This window comes from Lithobates pipiens, unplaced genomic scaffold (genome assembly GCF_037356315.1).
Source record: "Lithobates pipiens isolate NorthernLeopardFrog02 unplaced genomic scaffold, aLitPip1_a1.2 Scaffold_342, whole genome shotgun sequence".
NCBI classification, from domain to species: Eukaryota; Metazoa; Chordata; class Amphibia; order Anura; family Ranidae; genus Lithobates; species Lithobates pipiens.
The window spans coordinates 18,111-41,717 of NW_027507805.1; the positions used below are offsets into that span (position 1 = coordinate 18,111).

Below are 23,607 nucleotides of genomic sequence, written 5' to 3' on the forward strand. Positions count from 1 at the left end.
GACCAAGTTCTCCCCCCCACCACCTCCATTCCTTGGAGGACCAAGTTCTCCCCCCACCACCTCCATTCCTTGGAGGACCAAGTTCTCCCCCCCACCACCTCCATTCCTTGGAGGACCAAGTTCTCCCCCCCACCACCTCCATTCCTTGGAGGACCAAGTTCTCCCCCCCACCACCTCCATTCCTTGGAGGACCAAGTTCTCCCCCCACCACCTCCATTCCTTGGAGGACCAAGTTCTCCCCCCCACCACCTCCATTCCTTGGAGGACCAAGTTCTCCCCCCCACCACCTCCATTCCTTGGAGGACCAAGTTCTCCCCCCACCACCTCCATTCCTTGGAGGACCAAGTTCTCCCCCCACCACCTCCATTCCTTGGAGGACCAAGTTCTCCCCCCCCACCACCTCCATTCCTTGGAGGACCAAGTTCTCCCCCCCACCACCTCCATTCCTTGGAGGACCAAGTTCTCCCCCCACCACCTCCATTCCTTGGAGGACCAAGTTCTCCCCCACACCACCTCCATTCCTTGGAGGACCAAGTTCTCCCCCCCACCACCTCCATTCCTTGGAGGACCAAGTTCTCCCCCCCACCACCTCCATTCCTTGGAGGACCAAGTTCTCCCCACACCACCTCCATTCCTTGGAGGACCAAGTTCTCCCCACACCACCTCCATTCCTTGGAGGACCAAGTTCTCCCCCCCACCACCTCCATTCCTTGGAGGACCAAGTTCTCCCCCCACCACCTCCATTCCTTGGAGGACCAAGTTCTCCCCCCCACCACCTCCATTCCTTGGAGGACCAAGTTCTCCCCCCACCACCTCCATTCCTTGGAGGACCAAGTTCTCCCCCCCACCACCTCCATTCCTTGGAGGACCAAGTTCTCCCCACACCACCTCCATTCCTTGGAGGACCAAGTTCTCCCCCCCCACCACCTCCATTCCTTGGAGGACCAAGTTCTCCCCCCACCACCTCCATTCCTTGGAGGACCAAGTTCTCCCCCCCACCACCTCCATTCCTTGGAGGACCAAGTTCTCCCCCCACCACCTCCATTCCTCCATTAATTATGACGAGGTGGTGGGGGAGGGGGACTCGGTTCCCATTTTACGTTTTGGAGGACCAAGTTCTCCCCCCACCACCTCCATTCCTTGGAGGACCAAGTTCTCCCCCCCCCACCACCTCCATTCCTTGGAGGACCAAGTTCTCCCCCCACCACCTCCATTCCTCCACTAATTATGAAGAGGTGGTGGGGGATGGGGACTCGGTTCCCATTTTTTACGTTTTGGAGGACCAAGTTCTCCCCCCACCACCTCCATTCCTTGGAGGACCAAGTTCTCCCCCCACCACCTCCATTCCTTGGAGGACCAAGTTCTCCCCCCACCATCTCCATTAATTATGACGAGGTGGTGGGGGGGGGGGGGGGAACTTGGTCCCCATTTTACGTTTTGGAGGACCAATTTCTCCCCCCACCACCTCCATTCCTCCACTAATTATGACGAGGTGGTGGGGGAGGGGGACTCGGTTCCCATTTTACGTTTTGGAGGACCAAGTTCTCCCCCCCCACCATCTCCATTCCTTGGAGGACCAAGTTCTCCCCCCACCACCTCCATTCCTTGGAGGACCAAGTTCTCCCCCCACCACCTCCATTCCTTGGAGGACCAAGTTCTCCCCCCCACCACCTCCATTCCTTGGAGGACCAAGTTCTCCCCCCACCACCTCCATTCCTCCATTAATTATGACGAGGTGGTGGGGGAGGGGGACTCGGTTCCCATTTTACGTTTTGGAGGACCAAGTTCTCCCCCCACCACCTCCATTCCTCCACTAATTATGATGAGGTGGGGGGGGGGGGGGGACTTGGTTCCCATTTTTTACGTTTTGGAGGACCAAGTTCTGCCCCTACCACCTCCATTCCTTGGAGGACAAGTTCTCCCCCCACCACCCCCATTCCTTGGAGGACCAAGTTCTCCCCCCACCACCCCCATTCCTTGGAGGACCAAGTTCTCCCCCCACCACCTCCATTCCTTGGAGGACCAAGTTCTCCCCCCACCCTCCATTCCTTGGAGGATCAAGTTCTCCCCCCACCACCTCCATTCCTTGGAGGACCAAGTTCTCCCCCCACCACCTCCATTCCTTGGAGGACCAAGTTCTCCCCCCACCACCTCCATTCCTCCACTAATTATGACGAGGTGGTGGTGGGGGGGGGAGAACTTGGTCCCCGTTTTACGTTTTGGAGGACCCTCCTTTCATGGGCTCCGGCGGCAAAATGGTTAACGTCGGTGGAGAATAATAGGTGACTGCAAGGAGTTGGGGGAAGGGAGTCTTTGGGGTTAAATAAAAGAACCCCGGGGGGGGGGGGGGGGGTAATTCATCCATCCTTCATCCTGCCTGACAGCATGAATGGAGCCCCCCTCCCCCTCCTCCAGTAGGGACAGTCTGCGGTGCAATGCTCTGCAGGGCCGTCTTCTTCACTCCACGATCACTAAAACCCACGCAGACCGTCATACTCATCCATTGGCTCCACCGCTTCCCATCCGCTATGAAATCCCGAGCATTGACTTTACCGGCGGCTACGCGTTTCATGTCCCGGACTCGGAACGCGGTGACGCCAAAGGATGGACATGACAGCCAGGCAATTTGGCATTTTCAGAGAAGATGTACAGTTTTACATTTACAGTAATTCCTCCCCCCCCCCTCTCCTTTTTTTGTCCTTCGCAGTTCCCGCTCTCAGCGGTGACCTCTCCTTCCTCACGGAGCCGGCCGATGCCGTGGCGGTACGAAATCAGCCGCTGACCCTCCACTGCCTGGCGGAAGGGGAGCCGCCCGTCAACATCACCTGGTACAAGGACGGCGAGCCCCTCCCCGGCTCCGCCCACATCCAGCAGCTCCGCAACGGGTCGCTCTGGATCGCACACTTCCAGAAGAGGCAGCGAAACGCGTCGGGCGCCGGAGAGTACAGCTGCTCCGCCCAGAACCGATACGGGAGGCTGCTGAGCCGCAAGGCCAAAGTCCAGCTGGCATGTAAGTGGTCGGGGGGGGGGGGGGAGAGTTGTCCAAAAATGTAAAAAAAAAAAAAAAAAGGCGGGGGAATTAAATGTTGTTTTTTGGTTTTTAAGGATACAATGTAAATGCTTATTATGCAGAGGCTCCTCCCACTTTACCTGGACAATCTTTGAACGCATCATGTGATCTGTGCCCAATGCTGTAACCCTCACACACCGCCAGATCTACATCGCTAAATCGGTAATTCCTCTCTCTATATTCCTCAGTTCTGTCTCATTTCCATCTGAACCCCCAACCAATGAGAGTAACGGAGGGCGGAGTCGCCCGATTCCACTGCCTGACCACATCCGTCCCAAAAGCCACCATAACCTGGGAGAGAAACCGCACCGTCCTGACCACCTCCGACCCCAGGTGAGCCCACTATGTTCAAGATACCCCCCCCACCTCTGTCCCTCTATTATACCCCCCCCAACCTCTGTCCCTCTATTATACCTCAACCCCCCCAACCTCTGTCCCTCTATTATACCCCAACCCCCCCAACCTCTGTCCCTCTATTATACCCCCCCAACCTCTGTCCCTCTATTATACCCCCCCCCCCAACCTCTGTCCCTCTATTATACCCCCCCCAACCTCTGTCCCTCTATTATACCCCAACCCCCCCAACCTCTGTCCCTCTATTATACCCCAACCCCCCCCACCTCTGTCCCTCTATTATACCCCCCCCAACCTCTGTCCCTCTATTATACCCCCCCCCCACCTCTGTCCCTATATTATACCCCCACCAACCTCTGTCCCTATATTATACCCCAACCCCCCAACCTCTGTCCCTCTATTATACCCCCCCCAACCTCTGTCCCTCTATTATACCCCAACCCCCCCACCTCTGTCCCTCTATTATACCCCCCCCCAACCTCTGTCCCTCTATTATACCCCAACCCCCCCCCACCTCTGTCCCTATATTATACCCCCCCCAACCTCTGTCCCTATATTATACCCCAACCCCCCAACCTCTGTCCCTCTATTATCCAACCTCTGTCCCTCTATTATACCCCAACCTCTGTCCCTCTATTATACCCCCCCCAACCTCTGTCCCTCTATTATACCCAACCCCCCAATCTCTGTCACTCTATTATACCCCAACCTCTGTCCCTCTATTATACCCCAACCCCCCCAACCTCTGTCCCTTTATTATACCCCAACCCCCCCAACCTCTGTCCCTCTATTATACCCCAACCCCCCAACCTCTGTCCCTCTATTATACCCCAAGACCCCCCCCCCCTCTGTCCTTCTATTATACCCCGACCCCCTTCTGTCCTTCTATTATACCCCAATCCTCCCCTCTGTCCTTCTATTACACCCCAATCCCCCCCTGTCCTTCTATTATACCCCAATCCCCCTCTATCCTTCTATTATACCCCAATCCTCCCCTCTGTCCTTCTATTATACCCCAATCCCCCCTCTGTCCTTCTATTATACCCCGACCCCCTTCTGTCCTTCTATTATACCCCAATCCTCCCCTCTGTCCTTCTATTACACCCCAATCCCCCCCCTGTCCTTCTATTATACCCCAATCCCCCCCCCCCCTGTCCTTCTATTATACCCCAATCCCCCCTCTATCCTTCTATTATACCCCAATCCTCCCCTCTGTCCTTCTATTATACCCCAATCCCCCCTCTGTTCTTCTATTATACCCTAATCCCACCCCCCTCCCCTGTCCTTCTATTATACCCCAATCCTCCCTCTGTCCTTCTATTATACCCCAATCCCCCCTCTGTCCTTCTATTATACCCCAATCCTCCCTCTGTCCTTCTATTATACCCCAATCCCCCCCTCTGTCCTTCTATTATACCCCAATCCCCCCCTCTGTCCTTCTATTATACCCCAATCCTCCCTCTGTCCTTCTATTATACCCCAATCCTCTCCCTCTGTCCTTTCTTATACCCCAATCCCCCCTCTGCCTTCTATTATTACCCCAATCCCCCCTGTCCTTCTATTATACCCCAATCCCCCCTCTGTCCTTCTATAACCCAATCCCCCTCTCCTTCTATTATACCCCAATCCCCCCTCTGTCCTTCTATTATACCCCCAATCCCCCCTCTGTCCTTCTATTATACCCCAATCCTCCCTCTGTCCCTCTATTATACCCCAATCCTCCCCTCTGTCCTTCTATTATACCCCAATCCCCCCTCTGTCCTTCTATTATACCCCAATCCTCCCTCTATCCTTCTATTATACCCCAATACCCCCCTCTGTCCTTCTATTATACCCCAATCCTCCCCTCTGTCCTTCTATTACACCCCAATCCCCCTCTGTCCTTCTATTATACCCCAATCCTCCCTCTGTCCCTCTATTATACCCCAATCCTCCCCTCTGTCCTTCTATTATACCCCAATCCTCCCCTCTGTCCTTCTATTATACCCCAATCCCCCCCTCTGTCCTTCTATTATACCCCAATCCTCCCTCTGTCCCTCTATTATACCCCAATCCTCCCCTCTGTCCTTCTATTATACCCCAATCCTCCCCTCTGTCCTTATATTATACCCCAATCCTCCCCTCTGTCCTTATATTATACCCCAATCCTCCCCTCTGTCCTTCTATTATACCCCCAATCCCCCCTCTGTCCTTCTATTATACCCCAATCCCCCCTCTGTCCTTCTATTATACCCCAATCCCCCCTCTGTCCTTCTATTATACCCCAATCCTCCCTCTGTCCTTCTATTATACCCCAATCCTCCCCTCTGTCCTTCTATTATACCCCAATCCTCCCCTCTGTCCTTCTTTTATACCCCAATCCTCCCCCTCTGTCCTTCTATTATACCCCAATCCCCCCTCTGTCCTTCTATTATACCCCATCCCCCCCTCTGTCCTTCTATTATATCCCAATCCTCCCTCTGTCCTTCTATTATACCCCAATCCTCCCCTCTGTCCTTCTATTATACCCCAATCCTCCCCTCTGTCCTTCTATTATACCCCAATCCCCCCTCTGTCCTTCTATTACACCCCAATCCCCCCTCTGTCCTTCTATTATACCCCAATCCTCCCCTCTGTCCTTCTATTGTACCCCAATCCTCCCTCTGTCCTTCCATTATACCCCAATCCTCCCTCTGTCCTTCCATTATACCCCAATCCCCCCTCTGTCCTTCTATTATACCCCAATCCTCCCTCTGTCCTTCTATTATACCCCAATCCCCCCTCTGTCCTTCTATTATACCCCAATCCTCCCCTCTGTCCTTCCATTATACCCCAATCCTCCCTCTGTCCTTCTATTACACCCCAATCCCCCCTCTGTCCTTCTATTATACCCCAATCCTCCCCTCTGTCCTTCTATTATACCCCAATCCCCCCTCTGTCCTTCTATTATACCCCAATCCTCCCCTCTGTCCTTCTATTATACCCCAATCCTCCCTCTGTCCTTCCATTATACCCCAATCCTCCCCTCTGTCCTTCTATTATACCCCAATCCTCCCCTCTGTCCTTCCATTATACCCCAATCCTCCCTCTGTCCTTCTATTACACCCCAATCCCCCCTCTGTCCTTCTATTGTACCCCAATCCACCCTCTGTCCTTCTATTATACCCCAATCCTCCCTCTGTCCTTCTATTACACCCCAATCCCCCCTCTGTCCTTCTATTATACCCCAATCCACCCTCTGTCCTTCTATTATACCCCAATCCTCCCTCTGTCCGTCTATTATACCCCAATCCCCCCCTCTGTCCTTCTATTATACCCCAATCCCCCCCTCTGTCCTTCTATTATACCCCCAATCCCCCCTCTGTCCTTCTATTATACCCCAATCCCCCCTCTGTCCTTCTATTATACCCCAATCCTCCCCTCTGTCCTTCTATTATACCCCAATCCTCCCCTCTGTCCTTCTATTATACCCCAATCCCCCCTCTGTCCTTCTATTATACCCCAATCCTCCCCTCTGTCCTTCTATTATACCCCAATCCTCCCCTCTATGTCTCTGTATATATGCCCTCTTTACCCCCATCCCTCCCATGGTGGCTCTCACCCTGACATTAGTGAGTGTTATGAGAATTTACAGTCTGATAGGTAAGAGGAAGATTTGGGGGTACGGTGGGTAGTGAAGGGTTTATCTTGAAAGGTTGTGGGGGTGTCTCTTCCTGATGTAGGGAGGGAGGGAGGCCACTGACTACGCTTGGCTCATGTATGTCGGACGCACCCGGGAAGAAAAGCTTGACGCAAAGTGGGTTTTCATTGGGTGTGACCCCAGAACGTCTGATCCTATGCAGGTACACCGTCCTCCCGGATGGCATCTTGCAGATCTCAGGTGTAACACGCGATGACGTCGGCACCTACAGATGCCTGGCTAGGAACCCGGCCAACAGCCGACACAGCAAGGAGGCGTGGCTGACTCTAGCAGGTAAGTCAATGGACGCCCCCCCCCCCCCCCCCTGAAGAACTCACCAATTGTGTACCAGCCGGTCACCTGATCTCTGTCCCCAACAGATTCCACCAATCCCAGTAACCAAGAACCGGTCATTCTCTCCGGGCCACAGAACCTAACTCTAACCATCCACCAGACCGCCATCTTGGAGTGCGTGGCCACTGGCAACCCGCGCCCTATCGTGTCCTGGAGCCGATTGGGTAAGATTTTTTTTTTTTTTTTTTATTCTTCCACCAAGGGTCATCATGGCCATTGGCCACCAATAACATTTTAGGTCTTTTATTACAACCTCTGCTCTCTACCTGAAGAGCGAGACTTCGGGGTTCAGGATCTGACCAATCGCACACTTTCTTCTGTCCCCTCCCCCAGACGGGCGATCGATCGGAGTGGAAGGGATCCAGGTTCTGGGCAACGGAAACCTGATGATATCGGATGTGTCCGTCAAGCATTCTGGCGTCTACGTCTGCGCCGCCAACCGTCCGGGTACGAGGGTCCGGCGCACAGCTCAGGGGATGTTATTGGTCCAAGGTGAGTCCCATCCATAATGTATTATACATCGAGGTGCCACCCTATGCCACGGCGTTGTACCAAACACCAAGGTATCTTCAAGACACGGGCCGTATAATGAGCACAAACCTCAACATCCTAGAAGAAAGAGCTTACAGTCTATTTGGGGTATAAGGGAGGATAGAAAAGGCAGAAGAGCTGACAATCTGGGTATGAGGGAGGATCACAGAGGAGTGGCTACGGGAACTCTGGGAATGTCCTTCAGTGGTCCAGCCAGAGCCCGGACCTGAACCCGAGTGGACATCTCTGGAGAGATCTGGAAATGGCTGTTCCCCCGACGCTCCCCATCCAACCTGATGGAGCGCGAGAGGTCCTACAAAGAAGAACGGGAGAAACTGCCCAGAAATAGGAGTGCCGAGCTTGTAGCCTCATCCTCATCATACATCATACTCATCATACATCATACTCATCATACATCATACTCATCATCCTCATCATACATCATACATCATACTCATCATACATCATAATCATCATACATCATCCTCACCAAGACTGGAGGCTGTGATTGGTGCCAAAGGAGCTTCACCAAAGTATTGGGCAAAGGCTGTGATACTTATGTACATGGGAGGAGCCTGTGATACTTATGTACATGGGAGGAGCCTGTGATACTTATGTACATGGGAGGAGCCTGTGATACTTATGTACATGGGAGGAGCCTGTGATACTTATGTACATGGGAGGAGCCTGTGATACTTATCTACGTGGGAGGAACCTGTGATACTTATCTACGTGGGAGGAGCCGGTGATACTTATGTACATGGGAGGAACCTGTGATACTTATCTACGTGGGAGGAGTCTGTGATACTTATGTACATGGGAGGAGCCTGTGATACTTCTGTACATGGGAGGAGTCTGTGATGCGTATGTACATGGGAGGAGTCTGTGATACTTCTGTACATGGGAGGAGGAGTCTGTGATACTTCTGTACATGGGAGGAGCCTGTGATACTTCTGTACATGGGAGGAGTCTGTGATACTTCTGTACATGGGAGGAGTCTGTGATACTTCTGTACATGGGAGGAGTCTGTGATACTTCTGTACATGGGAGGAGTCTGTGATACTTCTGTACGTGGGAGGAGTCTGTGATACTTCTGTACGTGGGAGGAGTCTGTGATACTTCTGTACGTGGGAGGAGTCTGTGATACTTCTGTACGTGGGAGGAGTCTGTGATACTTCTGTACGTGGGAGGAGCCTGTGATACTTATCTACGTGGGAGGAGCCTGTGATACTTATCTACGTGGGAGGAACCGGTGATACTTATCTACGTGGGAGGAGCCTGTGATACTTATCTACGTGGGAGGAGCCTGTGATACTTATCTATGTGGGAGGAGCCTGTGATACTTATCTATGTGGGAGGAGCCTGTGATACTTATCTACGTGGGAGGAGCCTGTGATACTTATCTATGTGGGAGGAGCCTGTGATACTTATGTACGTGGGAGGAGCCTGTGATATTTATTTACATGGGAGGAGCCTTTGATACTTATCTACGTGGGAGGAGCCTGTGATACTTATTTACGTGGGAGGAGCCTGTGATACTTATTTACGTGGGAGGAGCCTGTGATACTTATGTACGTGGGAGGAGCCTGTGATATTTATTTAAATGGGAGGAGCCTGTGATACTTATCTACGTGGGAGGAGCCTGTGATACTTATCTACGTGGGAGGAGCCGGTGATACTTATCTATGTGGGAGGAGCCGGTGATACTTATCTACGTGGGAGGAGCCTGTGATACTTATCTATGTGGGAGGAGCCTGTGATACTTATCTACGTGGGAGGAGCCTGTGATACTTATGTACGTGGGGAGGAGCCTGTGATACTTATGTACGTGGGAGGAGCCTGTGATACTTATGTACATGGGAGGAGCCTGTGATACTTATGTACATGGGAGGAGCCTGTGATACTTATGTACATGGGAGGAGCCTGTGATACTTATGTACATGGGAGGAGCCTGTGATACTTCTGTACATGGGAGGAGTCTGTGATACTTATGTACGTGGGAGGAGCCTGTGATACTTATGTACATGGGAGGAGCCTGTGATACTTATGTACATGGGAGGAGCCTGTGATACTTATGTACATGGGAGGAGCCTGTGATACTTATGTACATGGGAGGAGCCTGTGATACTTCTGTACATGGGAGGAGTCTGTGATACTTATGTACGTGGGAGGAGCCTGTGATACTTATGTACATGGGAGGAGCCTGTGATACTTATGTACATGGGAGGAGCCTGTGATACTTATGTACATGGGAGGAGCCTGTGATACTTATGTACATGGGAGGAGCCTGTGATACTTATGTACATGGGAGGAGCCTGTGATACTTATGTACATGGGAGGAGCCTGTGATACTAATGTACATGGGAGGAGCCTGTGATACTAATGTACATGGGAGGAGCCTGTGATGAATATGGGAGGAGCCTGTGATACTTATGTACATGGGAGGAGCCTGTGATACTTATGTACATGGGAGGAGCCTGTGATACTAATGTACATGGGAGGAGCCTGTGATACTAATGTACATGGGAGGAGCCTGTGATGAATATGGGAGGAGCCTGTGATACTTATGTACATGGGAGGAGCCTGTGATACTTATGTACATGGGATTTTTTGCAGGTTTTATTTTTAATAAATTAGGAAAGATTTCAAACAATCTTCTCTCACGTTGTCATTATGGGGGATGTTTGTAGAAATTTGAGGAAAATAATGAATTTATTTAATGACTGTAACATAACAAAATGTGTAAAAAGTGAAGCGCTGTGAATACTTTGCGGATGCTCTGTATTAAACTATAAGTGCGAATACAGAGGTAGAAGAGCTTACAATCTATTGGGATCTATTTGCATGAATAAAACACACAGTCGCATGTATCGGCCATTATCCCCAGTCCTGGCCTTGCACAGAAGTTCTGGGGGGGGGCGGGGGGAGGGGCAGAATTGCTCTTGGCTGCCCTGAGCCCAGACAGGATTCCCAGCGCCCGGCTCTGCGGAGGAAGTGGAAGAGGAAGTGCAGCACTGTGGAGACTCCAGCTGGTCTTTGATTGTGACCCTTCTATAGGCAACAAGAGCGCCCCCCCTTTAATTCCCTATTGTTCCTTATTTACTCCCCGTTACTCCATTCTGTCCTTTCTTCTCCTTTATCCGCCATTGTGCCTCGTATTCTGATCCCCAGGGACCTGCGCCTACTACTCCTTTCATGGCCTGTGTGCGCGCCGGCCTGCGCTCTCACGTCCTGCGTCCCGCCCCCCCCTGGCTATTCTTTGGCGCTGATTCCCCTCCCCCCCTCTTCCGTCTGTATCCCCTTCTGTGCCGCCCCCCCCCCCATATCCTCCCCAATCCTCCGTCTCTTGATGAATGGCCGCTGACGTTAATGAGATACAATGCTATACACCCGACTGGCCCTTTTACCTCCGTGTCAGCGGCTGTGTGACGGCCACATCTGGGATCCTCAGCCGTTCCCACCGCAGCCGCCGCAGTCTGCGGTGGGAGAGTCTGCGGTGCAATAGAGCAGCAAGGTGGGGTGGGGTGGGGTGGGGTGGGGGGGCTCATGCCTGGACAGCTGGACCTGGCAATTGAATTTTTATTTCTTTGTGCCCAACACAAAACCACCAATCAGTCTCGCTCCTTCAAGGGGGCGACCAAGCTGCCACCGCTCAGAGCCTCTCGGAAGTGTTAGAGTGCAAGCTCTGGGGGAAAGATGCTGTGCAAGCCACGTCACTCGTGTGACCTCCGATTAGTGGAGCTTGGAGTTGGGAAATTTGTCAGGAATATTCTTGGTGCCGGTGGTGGTTCTTATCCGATATGTCAGAAAGAACCCACCACCAGCAGGAATTCCAAAGAAAGAAGAATGATTATTTTATTCATATAAAAGTCAATGGAGTCGACCGGTTTTCCTTAAAGTCAATATAAAGTGTATCGGGAGATGTGAATGAATTGGTGACCCAGTCAAGTGTGTATTGCTAGATTGTGTGTATCGGAGGCGTGGATTGGACTTATCAGTAGACCATGGTTGAGGAAGGCCAATTACATTTCTACAGAGCACAAATGCTCTGGTGGGAGAAGTGGTGGTCAACCAACTAGACTGTTGCCAACTGCCAAGCCTTGGCCTTCCTCCTACCAGGCCTCCAGCCAGCTTCAGATCCCCTAACCTCCCACAGTGCCTTCCAGCTCCCATAGTGCCCCCAAACCCTCCAAAGTGCACCACAGTATCTCTCCGCCCCCTCAAGCGCCCACATTACCTCTGAATCTCCAACAGTTTACCCCAACCCCACCAAAGTGCTCTTCAATCTCCCACAATGCCCCTCAGCCACCCACGGTGCCACCCAGCCTCTCAAAGTGCTCTTCAACTTTCCACAGCACCGCCCAGCCAAGTCCCAAAGTGCTCTTCAACCTCTCACAGTGCTGCCCAGCCTCTCAATGTTCCCCCTTCCCAGAGTGCTCTTCAACCTCCCACAGTGCACTCCAGCCTCCCACAGTGCGCTCCAGCCTCCCACAGTGCGCTCCAGCCTCCCACAGTGCGCTCCAGCCTCCCACAGTGCGCTCCAGCCTCCCACAGTGCGCTCCAGCCTCCCACAGTGCGCTTCAACTTCCCACAGCGCCGCCCAGCCAAGTGCCAAAGCGCTCATCAACCTCCCACAGTGCTGCTCAGCCCCCCAAAGTGCTCTTCAACTTCCCACAGTGCCACCCAGCCGATTTCAAAGTGCTCTTCAACCTTGGGCGGCACAGTGGTGTAGTGGGCGGCACAGCGGTGTAGTGGTTAGCACTCTCACCTAGCAGTAAGAAGGATCGCTGGTTCAAATCCCAACCACAAGACTACCTGCCTGGAGTTTGCATGTTCTCCCTGTGCCTGCGTGGGTTTCCTCCGGGTACTCCGGTTTCCTCCCACAATCCAAAAACATGCAGGTAGGTTAATTGGCTTCTGTCCAAAATTGGCCCTAGTATATGAATGGGGACCTTGGATTGTGGCTCATTGAGGGTAGGGTCCGATGTGAGTGTGCGATGTACAGGGATGGGGACCATTGTAGACACTCACTCAGGTTGAACTGGATGGACTGGTGTCTTTATTCAACCTTACTAACTACTACTACTACTACTCCCACAGTGCTGCTCAGCCTCTCAAAGTGCCCCCTCCCAGAGTGCTCTTCAACCTCTCAAAGTGCCCCCTCCCAGAGTGCTCTTCAACCTCCCACAGTGCTCTTCAACCTCGCAAAGTGCCCCCTCCCAGAGTGCTCTTCAACCTCGCAAAGTGCCCCCTCCAGAGTGCTCTTCAACCTCGCAAAGTGCCCCCTCCCAGAGTGCTCTTCAACCTCGCAAAGTGCCCCCTCCCAGAGTGCTCTTCAACCTCGCAAAGTGCCCCCTCCCAGAGTGCTCTTCAACCTCTCAAAGTGCCCCCTCCCAGAGTGCTCTTCAACCTCTCAAAGTGCCCCCTCCCAGAGTGCTCTTCAACCTCCCACAGTGCTCTTCAACCTCTCAAAGTGCCCCCTCCCAGAGTGCTCTTCAACCTCGCAAAGTGCCCCCTCCCAGAGTGCTCTTCAACCTCTCAAAGTGCCCCCTCCCAGAGTGCTCTTCAACCTCCCACAGTGCTCTTCAACCTCTCAAAGTGCCCCCTCCCAGAGTGCTCTTCAACCTCCCAGAGTGCTCTTCAACCTCCCAGAGTGCTCTTCAACCTCGCAAAGTGCCCCCTCCCAGAGTGCTCTTCAACCTCTCAAAGTGCCCCCTCCCAGAGTGCTCTTCAACCTCCCAGAGTGCTCTTCAACCTCCCAGAGTGCTCTTCAACCTCCCAGAGTGCTCTTCAACCTCCCACAGTGCTCTTCAACCTCGCAAAGTGCCCCCTCCCAGAGTGCTCTTCAACCTCTCAAAGTGCCCCCTCCCAGAGTGCTCTTCAACCTCTCAAAGTGCCCCCTCCCAGAGTGCTCTTCAACCTCTCAAAGTGCCCCCTCCCAGAGTGCTCTTCAACCTCTCAAAGTGCCCCCTCCCAGAGTGCTCTTCAACCTCTCAAAGTGCCCCCTCCCAGAGTGCTCTTCAACCTCCCAGAGTGCTCTTCAACCTCTCAAAGTGCCCCCTCCCAGAGTGCTCTTCAACCTCTTAAAGTGCCCCCTCCCAGAGTGCTCTTCAACCTCCCAGAGTGCTCTTCAACCTCTTAAAGTGCCCCCTCCCAGAGTGCTCTTCAACCTCCCACAGTGCTGCCCAGCCTCTCAAAGTGCCCCCATTCCCAAAGTGCTCTTCAACCTCCCACAGTGGTGGCCCCCCAAATTGATCTTCAACCTCCCACAGTGCCCCCCCCCCCCCCCCCAGCCTCAAAAAAATCTCTTGAACCTCCCACAGTGACCTACTCCCAGCCTCCCAATATGCTCTTCAACCTCCCATAGTGCCCCCCCCCCACAGCCCCTTACAGTGCCTGTCCCACACTGCCCCCTAACCTCCCACAGTGTTCCCCAGCCCCTAAAACACATTCCAGACTTCAACAATGCCCCTGCAAAGTCTACAGTCTCCTGACCCCCTTCAAAAACCTTACCCCCCCCCCCCACAGGTTCCCCCATCCCTCCTACAGAAACTCCATCCTCTACGAGTCCACCAAGTCTGTTGCAGAGTCCACTAACCTCTACAGAGCCCCCATCACCCACCACAGTGGCACCCTGCCCCACCCAGAGCATTCCAGCACACATATTTGCATTGTATACTTTTTTTTTGGGGGGGGGCACAGTAGGTGTTTTTTTGGGGGGCACAGTAGGTGTTTTTTTTTGGGGGGGGGGCACAGTAGGTGTTTTTTTTTCTGGCCCTGGTCTCAATAAGATTATAACCTCTGCTCTAGGAGACCTGATATTCAAGTGTACAAATCTAATGAATGTGCCAGACCACAGATCTAGGAGTCCAAAATTTAGTAATGTTCATAACAAGACCATTTGGGGCGTCCAACGCGTTTCGAGGGTTTCAGATGCCCTTCCCCTTTCATCAGGGCTCATAAATGCTGCGAACTGACTCAATGGGCAGTTGTATGTATATTATAAAGGGCAGTAGGGTAGCATGCCAAGGTTAATTGCCACCTGAGGCTGCTGTTTTTGCCCCCCCCCCCCCCCCCCCACGAGGTTAAGTACTGAAGCCAGAGACAGCCAGGAAAGTAACAGAGGGAGGTCAGTATTGGCCGTCTGTGTGTATCTATTAGTGCTGGTCGCCTCAACCAATCAGCTGTAAGTACAACGGCAACCTACCTTGTTTTTTTTTTTTTTTTTACAGCGCCGCCAGAGTTTGTGCAATGGCCGCAGTCGGTGAGCCACGCTCCCGGCGACAACACCACGTTCTCCTGTGAAGCGCGAGGGTCTCCCGAACCCGCCCTTGTGTGGTTGAAGAATGGGAAATACCTGAGTCCCCAAAAGAACGCCAGGCTGAGCGCCGACAACCGGTAAGTGAGCGCCAAATCCTTCCGCTCGTCATTGTGTGTGTGTGCGCAAAATATAATGAGCTCACCGTGTTTCTGCAGCACTCTGACCATCTTCAGGGTCACCTCCGCGGATGAGGCGCTCTACCAGTGCATCGCCGAGAACAGCGCCGGCACCAGCCAGGCCAGCGCCCGGCTGGCGGTCACTCTGCCGCTGGATTCTCCAAAAGCCCCGGAGAAGGTGATGGTCGTCCCCATTTCTACTACCTCGGTCCGGGTGACGTGGGCCGAGCCCCCGCCGGAGGTGATGGACGGGATCATCGGATACGTTCTGCACGTTTGTAAAGATGGGGGTAAGAGATGGGAGAGCTACCCAAAGAGGGGAAACCGGAGACAAACATTGACTATACAGTGCCATGAAAAAGTATTCATACCCCCCTGAACTTTTCCACATTCTGTCATGTTAAAACCAAAACGTCAATGTATTTTATTGGGATTTTATGTGATGGACCAACACAAAGTGTCACATAATTGTGAAGTGGAAGGAAAATGATAAATGATACAAATAAATATGTGAAAAGTGTGGGGGAGGGGCATTTGTATTCAGCCCCCTTTACTCTGATAGCCCTATATTTATTTATTTTTTATTTATTTTTATATATATTTTAGATATTTTTTTATTATTTATTTATTTTATTTTTTGTGGTTGAACTGGGTGGATTTGTGTCTTTTTTCAACCTAACTAACTATGTAACCCCTAACTAAAATCTAATGGAACCAATTGCCTTCAGAAATCACCTAATTAGTAAATAGAGTCCACCTGTGTGTCATTTAATCTCAGTATAAATACAGCTGTTCTGTGAAGCCCTCAGAGGTTTGTTAGAGAACTTTAGTGAATAAACAGCATCATGAAGGCCAAGGAACACACCAGACAGGTCAGGGATGAAGTTGTGGAGAAGTATAAAGCAGGGTTGGGTTATAATAATATCTCCCAAGCTTTGACCATCTCACGGAGCTCTGTTCAATCCATCATCGGAAAATGGAAAGAGTATGGGCACAACTGCAAACCTACCAAGACACAGCCGTCCACCTAAACTGACCGGGCCGGGCAAGGAGAGCATTCATCAGAGAAGAGCCAAGAGGTCCATGGTGACTCTGGAGGAGCTGCAGAGATCCACAGCTCAGGGGGGAGAATCTGTCCACAGGACAACTATTAGTCGTCTCTCCACAAATCTGCCCTTTATGGAAGAGTGACAAGAAGAAAGACATTGGAGAAAGAAAGTCATAAGAAGTCCTGTTTGTAGTTTGTGAGAAGCCATGTGGGGGAGGGGGCAGCAAACATGTGGAAGAAGGTGATCTGGTCAGAGGAGACCAAAATTCAACTTTATGGCCTAAAAGCAAAACGCTATGTGTGGGGGAAACTAACACCGCCCATCCCCCGAACACACCATCCCCACCGTGAGACATGGTGGTGGCAGCATCATGTGGTGGGGATGGTTTTCTTCAGCAGGGACAGGGAAGCTGATCAGAGTTGATGGGAAGATGGATGGAGACAAATACAGGACAATCTTAGAAGAAAACCTGTTAGAGTCGGCAGAAGACTTGAGACCGGGGCGGAGGTTCCCCTTCCAGCAGGACAACGACCCGAAACATCCAGCCAGAGCTACAATGGAATGGTTTACATCAAAGCATATTCATGTGTTAGAATGGCCCAGTCACAGTCCAGACCTAAATCCCATTGAGAATCTGTGGCCAGACTTGAAAATTGCTGATCACAGACGCTCTCCATCCAATCTGACAGAGCTTGAGATATTTTACAAAGAAGAAGAATGGGCAGAAATGTCCTCTCTAGATGTGCAAAGCTGGTAGAGACACCCCCAAAAAGACTTGTAGAGAAAGGGGGTTCTACAAAGTATTGACTCCGGGGGGCGCCATACAAATGCCCCTCCCCCCACACTTTTCACATATTTATTTGTATCATTTATCATTTTTCTTCCACTTCACAATTATGTGTCACTTTGTGTTGGTCCATCACATAAAATCCCAATAAAATACATTTATGTTTTTGGTTATAACATGAGAAAATGTGGAAAATTTCAAGGGGTGTGAATACTTTTTCAAGACACTGCAAGTTTATAGAGCCCAAAAAACAAAAAAAAACAAAAGGACTTTGCCCAAGATTGTGTCTGTGGGAATTTGTGCCCATCTGTTGGATGAGAAGACTTGGCTCATACATCAGACCTCGTGATGGGCACCAAACAAAGACCTGGCTCACAAATCAGGCCTCACGTTGGGCGCCAACAAATAGATCTGGCTCACATATGGGTTCTCACATTGGGCACCAAAAAAAGACCCGGTGCACAATTGGCTTTCTCAGTTCATCCCAACGATGTTCAGTAGGGTCGGGGGCAGGTACTACTGTTGGATGAGAAGACCCGGCTCATCTTCAGTGTTCCAATTTATCCCAAAGGTGTTCAGTAGGGTTGAGGTCGGGGGCCCTGTGTAGGACACGCGAGTTCCTCCACACCAAACTGGTCAAACCATTTCCTTATGGCGTTGGCTTTGTACACAGTCTTCACGTTGGAAGAACATATTGTCTAAAATGTCTTTGTATGCTGTTGGATTAGCAGTACAATTCACTGGAAACACCTGAAGTCCAGACAGCTCTGAGCTTTTGGACACACTGCATAATCTTGGTTCATTGACGCCATTATTAAGAGTTCCATAGATGCCTCGGGTTTCTCCAGAGGTTCCTTGAGCAATTAGCAATTTCGGGCTAGCAGATAAGCTTGCACTAATACTTATGATCTTTTTAGCTATATGCAAAGGGGCATCTTCCCCACTAAGCACCAATAATAAGGGACGTTCCTCCTACTAAACATACGTGTGAAGGGGTCCTTCTCCCAATGACCACCAATGTAAGGGGGGGGCCTTCTCTATTGATGACCATTGTAAGTGGAACCCTCTCTACTCACCACCAGTGTAAGCGAGGCCCTCTCTACTCACCACCAATGTAAGAGGGGAACCCCTCTACTGACAACCAATGTAAGGGGGACCTTCTCTATTGATGACCATTGTAAGTGGAACCCTCTGCTGACCACCAATATAAGAGGGACCCTCTCTACTGGCCACCAATGTAAGAGGGAACAACTCTACTGACCACCAATGTAAGAGGAACCCTCTCTACTCACCACCAATGTAAGGGGGACCTTCTCTATTTATGACTATTGTAAGTGGAACACTCTGCTGACCACCAATATAAGAGGGACCCTCTCTATTGACCACCAATATAAGAGGGACCAGCTCTACTGACCACCAATGTAAGAGGGACCCCCTCTACTGGTCACCAATGTAAGATGGAACCACTCTACTGACCACCAATGAAAGAGGGCCCCCCTCTACTGGTCACCAATGTAAGATGGAACCACTCTACTGACCACCAATGAAAGAGGGCCCCCCTCTACTGGCCACCAATGTAAGAGGGTCCCCCTCTACTGGCCACCAATGTAAGAGGGACCCCCTCTACTGGCCACCAATGTAAGAGGGACCCCCTCTACTGGCCACCAATGTAAGAGGGACCCCCTCTACTGGCCACCAATGTAAGAGGGACCCCCTCTACTGGTCACCAATGTAAGATGGAACCACTCTACTGACCACCAATGAAAGAGGGCCCCCCTCTACTGGCCACCAATGTAAGAGGGTCCCCCTCTACTGGCCACCAATGTAAGAGGGACCCCCTCTACTGGCCACCAATGTAAGAGGGACCCCCTCTACTGGCCACCAATGTAAGAGGGACCCCCTCTACTGGCCACCAATGTAAGAGGGACCCCCTCTACTGGCCACCAATGTAAGAGGGCCCCCCTCTACTGGCCACCAATGTAAGAGGGACCCTCTCTACTGACCACCAATGTAAGAGGGACCCTCTCTACTGATCACCAATGTAAGAGGGAACCACTCTACTGACCACCAATGTAAGAGGGAACCACTCTACTGGCCACCAATGTAAGAGGGACCCCCTCTACTGGCCACCAATGTAAGAGGGACCCCCTCTACTGGCCACCAATGTTAGAGGGCCCCCCTCTACTGGCCACCAATGTAAGAGGGCCCCCCTCTACTGGCCACCAATGTAAGAGGGCCCCCCTCTACTGGCCACCAATGTAAGAGGGCCCCCCTCTACTGACCACCAATGTAAGAGGGGCCCTCTCTACTGGCCACCAATGTAAGAGGGGCCCTCTCTACTGGCCACCAATGTAAGAGGGACCCCCTCTACTGGCCACCAATGTAAGAGGGACCCCCTCTACTGGCCACCAATGTAAGTGGGGCCCCCTCTGCTGGCCACCAATGTAAGAGGGACCCCCTCTACTGGCCACCAATGTAAGAGGGACCCCCTCTACTGGCCACCAATGTAAGAGGGACCCCCTCTACTGGCCACCAATGTAAGAGGGACCCCCCTCTACTGGCCACCAATGTAAGAGGGACCCCCCTCTACTGGCCACCAATGTAAGAGGGACCCCCTCTACTGGCCACCAATGTAAGTGGGACCCCCTCTACTGGCCACCAATGTAAGAAGGACCCCCTCTACTGGCCACCAATGTAAGAGGGACCCCCTCTACTGGCCACCAATGTAAGAGGGACCCCCTCTACTGGCCACCAATGTAAGAGGGACCCCCCTCTACTGGCCACCAATGTAAGAGGGACCCCCTCTACTGACCACCAATGTAAGAGGGAACCACTCTACTGGCCACCAATGTAAGAGGGACCCCCTCTACTGGCCACCAATGTAAGAGGGACCCCCTCTACTGGCCACCAATGTAAGAGGGACCCCCTCTACTGGCCACCAATGTAAGAGGGACCCCCTCTACTGGCCACCAATGTAAGAGGGACCCCCTCTACTGGCCACCAATGTAAGAGGGACCCCCTCTACTGGCCACCAATGTAAGAGGGACCCCTCTACTGGCCACCAATGTAAGAGGGACCCCCTCTACTGGCCACCAATGTAAGAGGGAACCACTCTACTGGCCACCAATGTAAGAGGGACCCCCTCTACTGGCCACCAATGTAAGAGGGACCCCCTCTACTGGCCACCAATGTAAGAGGGACCCCCTCTACTGGCCACCAATGTAAGAGGGACCCCCTCTACTGACCACCAATATAAGAGTGACCCTCCTCTAGGAATCGTATAAAGGATCATGTGTGCCGCTCAGGCTGTGAGGGGTTTAGTACTGTGCCCAACCGCTGCCAGTGCTGGTTGTTTCGGCTCCAAACGTCAAATGTAAAGCAAAGGATGTATCGCCAGACCCTCTGTAATGAAGTTTTTTGCAGTCTCAGCCCGGGGCTCCCGCCAGGCCTTGCCCCCCAATGCGTTTCGCTCCACCCCTCGGAGCTTAATCATGGGAGACCATCCTCTACTGACCACCAATGTGAAGGGGCTTGTTCTAATAAGTCCTCAATGAACGTTGTTAGAAAAATATTGTGTGCAGATTATGACTAGTGGTTGATTGATTTATTTTACAATTCCAGATCCCAGCACTCAGGAGATGCAGGAAGCTCTAAGTAAGACGACCTTCCAGCACACCGTGAACAATTTAGAACCCTCCACTGATTACGTCCTCTTTCTGCGGGCATATTCTCCCCTGGGGACCAGCCGGGACTCCAGATCCATTGTTGTCACCACACCAGGGAGAGGTAAACTCTATACCTGGGATTCGGGAAGATTGTTTTCTTATGGCCATCATTGACCAGTTCTGATCCATCTTTTACTGGTTTCCACAGTCCCTAGGACTCCGGACTTCTCAGTCACTGTTGTCAATGAAAGTGCTGTGCAGGTCGGCTGGGGTGCAGCTGCTGATGGAAATGCCATTCGGGGTTACAGGCTGGAATATCGCAGGATACCGTCCACAACCTTCCAGGGGACTCGGACTCTGCCGGGAAACCAGACTTCCTTCATCTTCTACGGCCTCGGTGAGAAGTGCAGTATATCTAAATCAAAGTTTGGATAGAGTAGATAGAAATAACTTTTACTTTCTTTCCTTGAGACAACAGGACGGGACCACCGTAGATAGAATGTGGGTCCAAAAAATTTGCACGAGACAGAAGGTCAGAAGAAACCAACGCGTTTCAGGGGCTTCTCACATTCTTTTGATTATTTTGAGGACCCATAAGGATACCCCGGGTGACAGAGCTGCCTCTAAAATCTGGGTTTAAAGGAGGGTTGCTCAACCTTTGAAGAGCCAAGGGCCACTTAAGTGATTTGGTAGCTAGTCGTGGGCCACAATGTAATGTAAATGTGCCCTTACTGTCCTGAGCACCTATATGGTACCTTTCACACAGAGCGGAATCCGCTTGCTCAGCCAGTTATCTGTCCACTGATCCCTGCTGAGCAGAGTGGAGAGGGTGGATGACCCGGACACAGCCCGCTCTGCTCTATGGGCCCAATGATCCACCTAGACAAAGGGGGACGGATTCCCTTCCACTTTTTTTTTTTTAGCAGATTGGAAGTGGTGGGTGAAAATGTCTGTTTACATCGGCCACTCCATAGAGGCGAATAAAGGGTCAGATCGGGTCCACCTGAAAATGGACAGACGGACAAGATCCGACCAATGGTCTTACCCACACCCCCTGTCTGGGACAGGAGCCCGCGCTATAGAGGAAGCATCGGCCTATGTGGCTCCTGCTCCCTCCGCAGCCGCTTGCTTCCTCCAGCGCCAGCTCCATCCACAACACTGATGCTCCGGGATGGAGAGTCGGCAAACCCACGATCTGGGCTTGCTGACCCGCCATCCAAGAGCAGATGGTTGAGGGCCACATCAGAGCCCCCCCCCCCCCCCGGTTGGGCACCGCTGGTTTAAAGTCTCGTTCCTCCCAGTTTTGGGTCCAGCGCTCCACCAACACGCCTTCCATTGAACAACAAGAAGCGAGAGAAATCTCTGCAAAAAGAGACAGCCCTTCTTAGACGGTCATCACCAGAAAAGCTGTTGCTATTGGAAAATGTGGCCTCTATTGTTGTACTGGCGGCAGAGTTCCATCACTTTGGTCACCCATTGGAGGAGACTGAGGTCCTAAATCTTTCCCATTCCATCCACAACTAAAAATTAGATTTGAAATGAAAAGGATATGTGAAGGGTCTAAATCAGGGTTTCTCCTGAGGTTGTAGGGGTTCTTTGAGCAATGACCAATTTCTGCCTCTCAGATAAGTCCCCACTGACATTAATTTATCTTTTTAGCCATTTGTAAGGCGATAAATCTTCTCTATGAGGACAAGTGCAGAGAGCAGTGGCGTCACTAGGGTTGGCGTCACCCGGTGCGAAAAAAAATGGTGTCACCCTCCCACCAACTATAGTCCCCCCTCAGTACAGACCCCCCTCCACTATATACAGACCCTCCTCCCGCAGTATAGATCCCCCTCCCTCAATACAGACCACCCTCCATCAATATAGACCCCCCTCCCTCAGCATAAACCTCCCCCCCTCAGTACAGACACCCCTTCAGTGCAGACCCCTCCATCAGTACAGACACCTTCACCTCGGTGCAGACCCCTCCATCAGTACAGACACCTTCACCTCGGTGCAGACCCCCCCATCGGTACAGACACCCCCACCTCAGTGCAGACCCCCCCCCACCTCAGTGCAGACACCTTCACCTAGGTGCAATCCCCCCCATCAGTACAGACACCCCCACCTCAGTGCGGACCCCCCAGCATTACAGACACCACCCTCAGTGCAGCCCCCCCAGTACAGACCCCTCAGTACAGACACCCCCCTCAGTGCAAACCCTCCAGTGCAGACCCCCCCCAACAGTACAGACACCCCCCCTCAGTGCAGACCCCCCCAACAATACAGACACCCCCCCCTCAGTTTCAGACCTCCCCTCAGTGCAGACCCCCCAGCAGTACAAACACCCCCAGTGTAGACCCCCCCAAACAGTACAGAGACCCCCCAGTGTAGACCCCCCAACAGTACAGACACCCCCCTCAGTGCAGACCCCCCAGCAGTACAGGCACCCCCTCAGTACAGACACCCCCCTCTGTGCAGACCCCCCAGTACAGACACCCCCCTCTGTGCAGACCCCCCAGTGAAGACACCCGCCCAGTGCAGACCCCCCCAGCAGTACAGACATCCCCCCAATGCAGACACCCCCTCCAGTTCAGAAACCCACATCAGTACAGACCCCCCCTCCATGCAGACACCCCACCAGTGCAGACCCCCCCCCCCCAGCAGTACAGACACCCCCCTTACATACCTTAGAACAGCAGACAATCATATATACA

The 23,607-nt window shown here is 52.2% G+C and overlaps 1 protein-coding gene across 1 annotated transcript in view; it reads left to right on the forward strand.

The window, feature by feature from the left end:
• Positions 1 to 2,707: 2,707 nt before the first annotated feature.
• LOC143955162 (immunoglobulin superfamily DCC subclass member 3-like) overlaps positions 2,708 to 23,607 on the forward strand; it is a gene marked incomplete at its 5' end in the record, with an annotated part of 36,252 nt that continues 15,352 nt past the window's right edge. The window contains 9 exons of the mRNA XM_077465255.1: positions 2,708 to 3,010; positions 3,259 to 3,403; positions 7,246 to 7,376; positions 7,463 to 7,600; positions 7,770 to 7,928; positions 15,200 to 15,365; positions 15,444 to 15,694; positions 20,862 to 21,026; positions 21,114 to 21,302. Coding sequence (XP_077321381.1) covers positions 2,708 to 3,010; positions 3,259 to 3,403; positions 7,246 to 7,376; positions 7,463 to 7,600; positions 7,770 to 7,928; positions 15,200 to 15,365; positions 15,444 to 15,694; positions 20,862 to 21,026; positions 21,114 to 21,302 — 1,647 coding nt within the window. The remainder of the gene's footprint in view (positions 3,011 to 3,258; positions 3,404 to 7,245; positions 7,377 to 7,462; positions 7,601 to 7,769; positions 7,929 to 15,199; positions 15,366 to 15,443; positions 15,695 to 20,861; positions 21,027 to 21,113; positions 21,303 to 23,607) is intronic.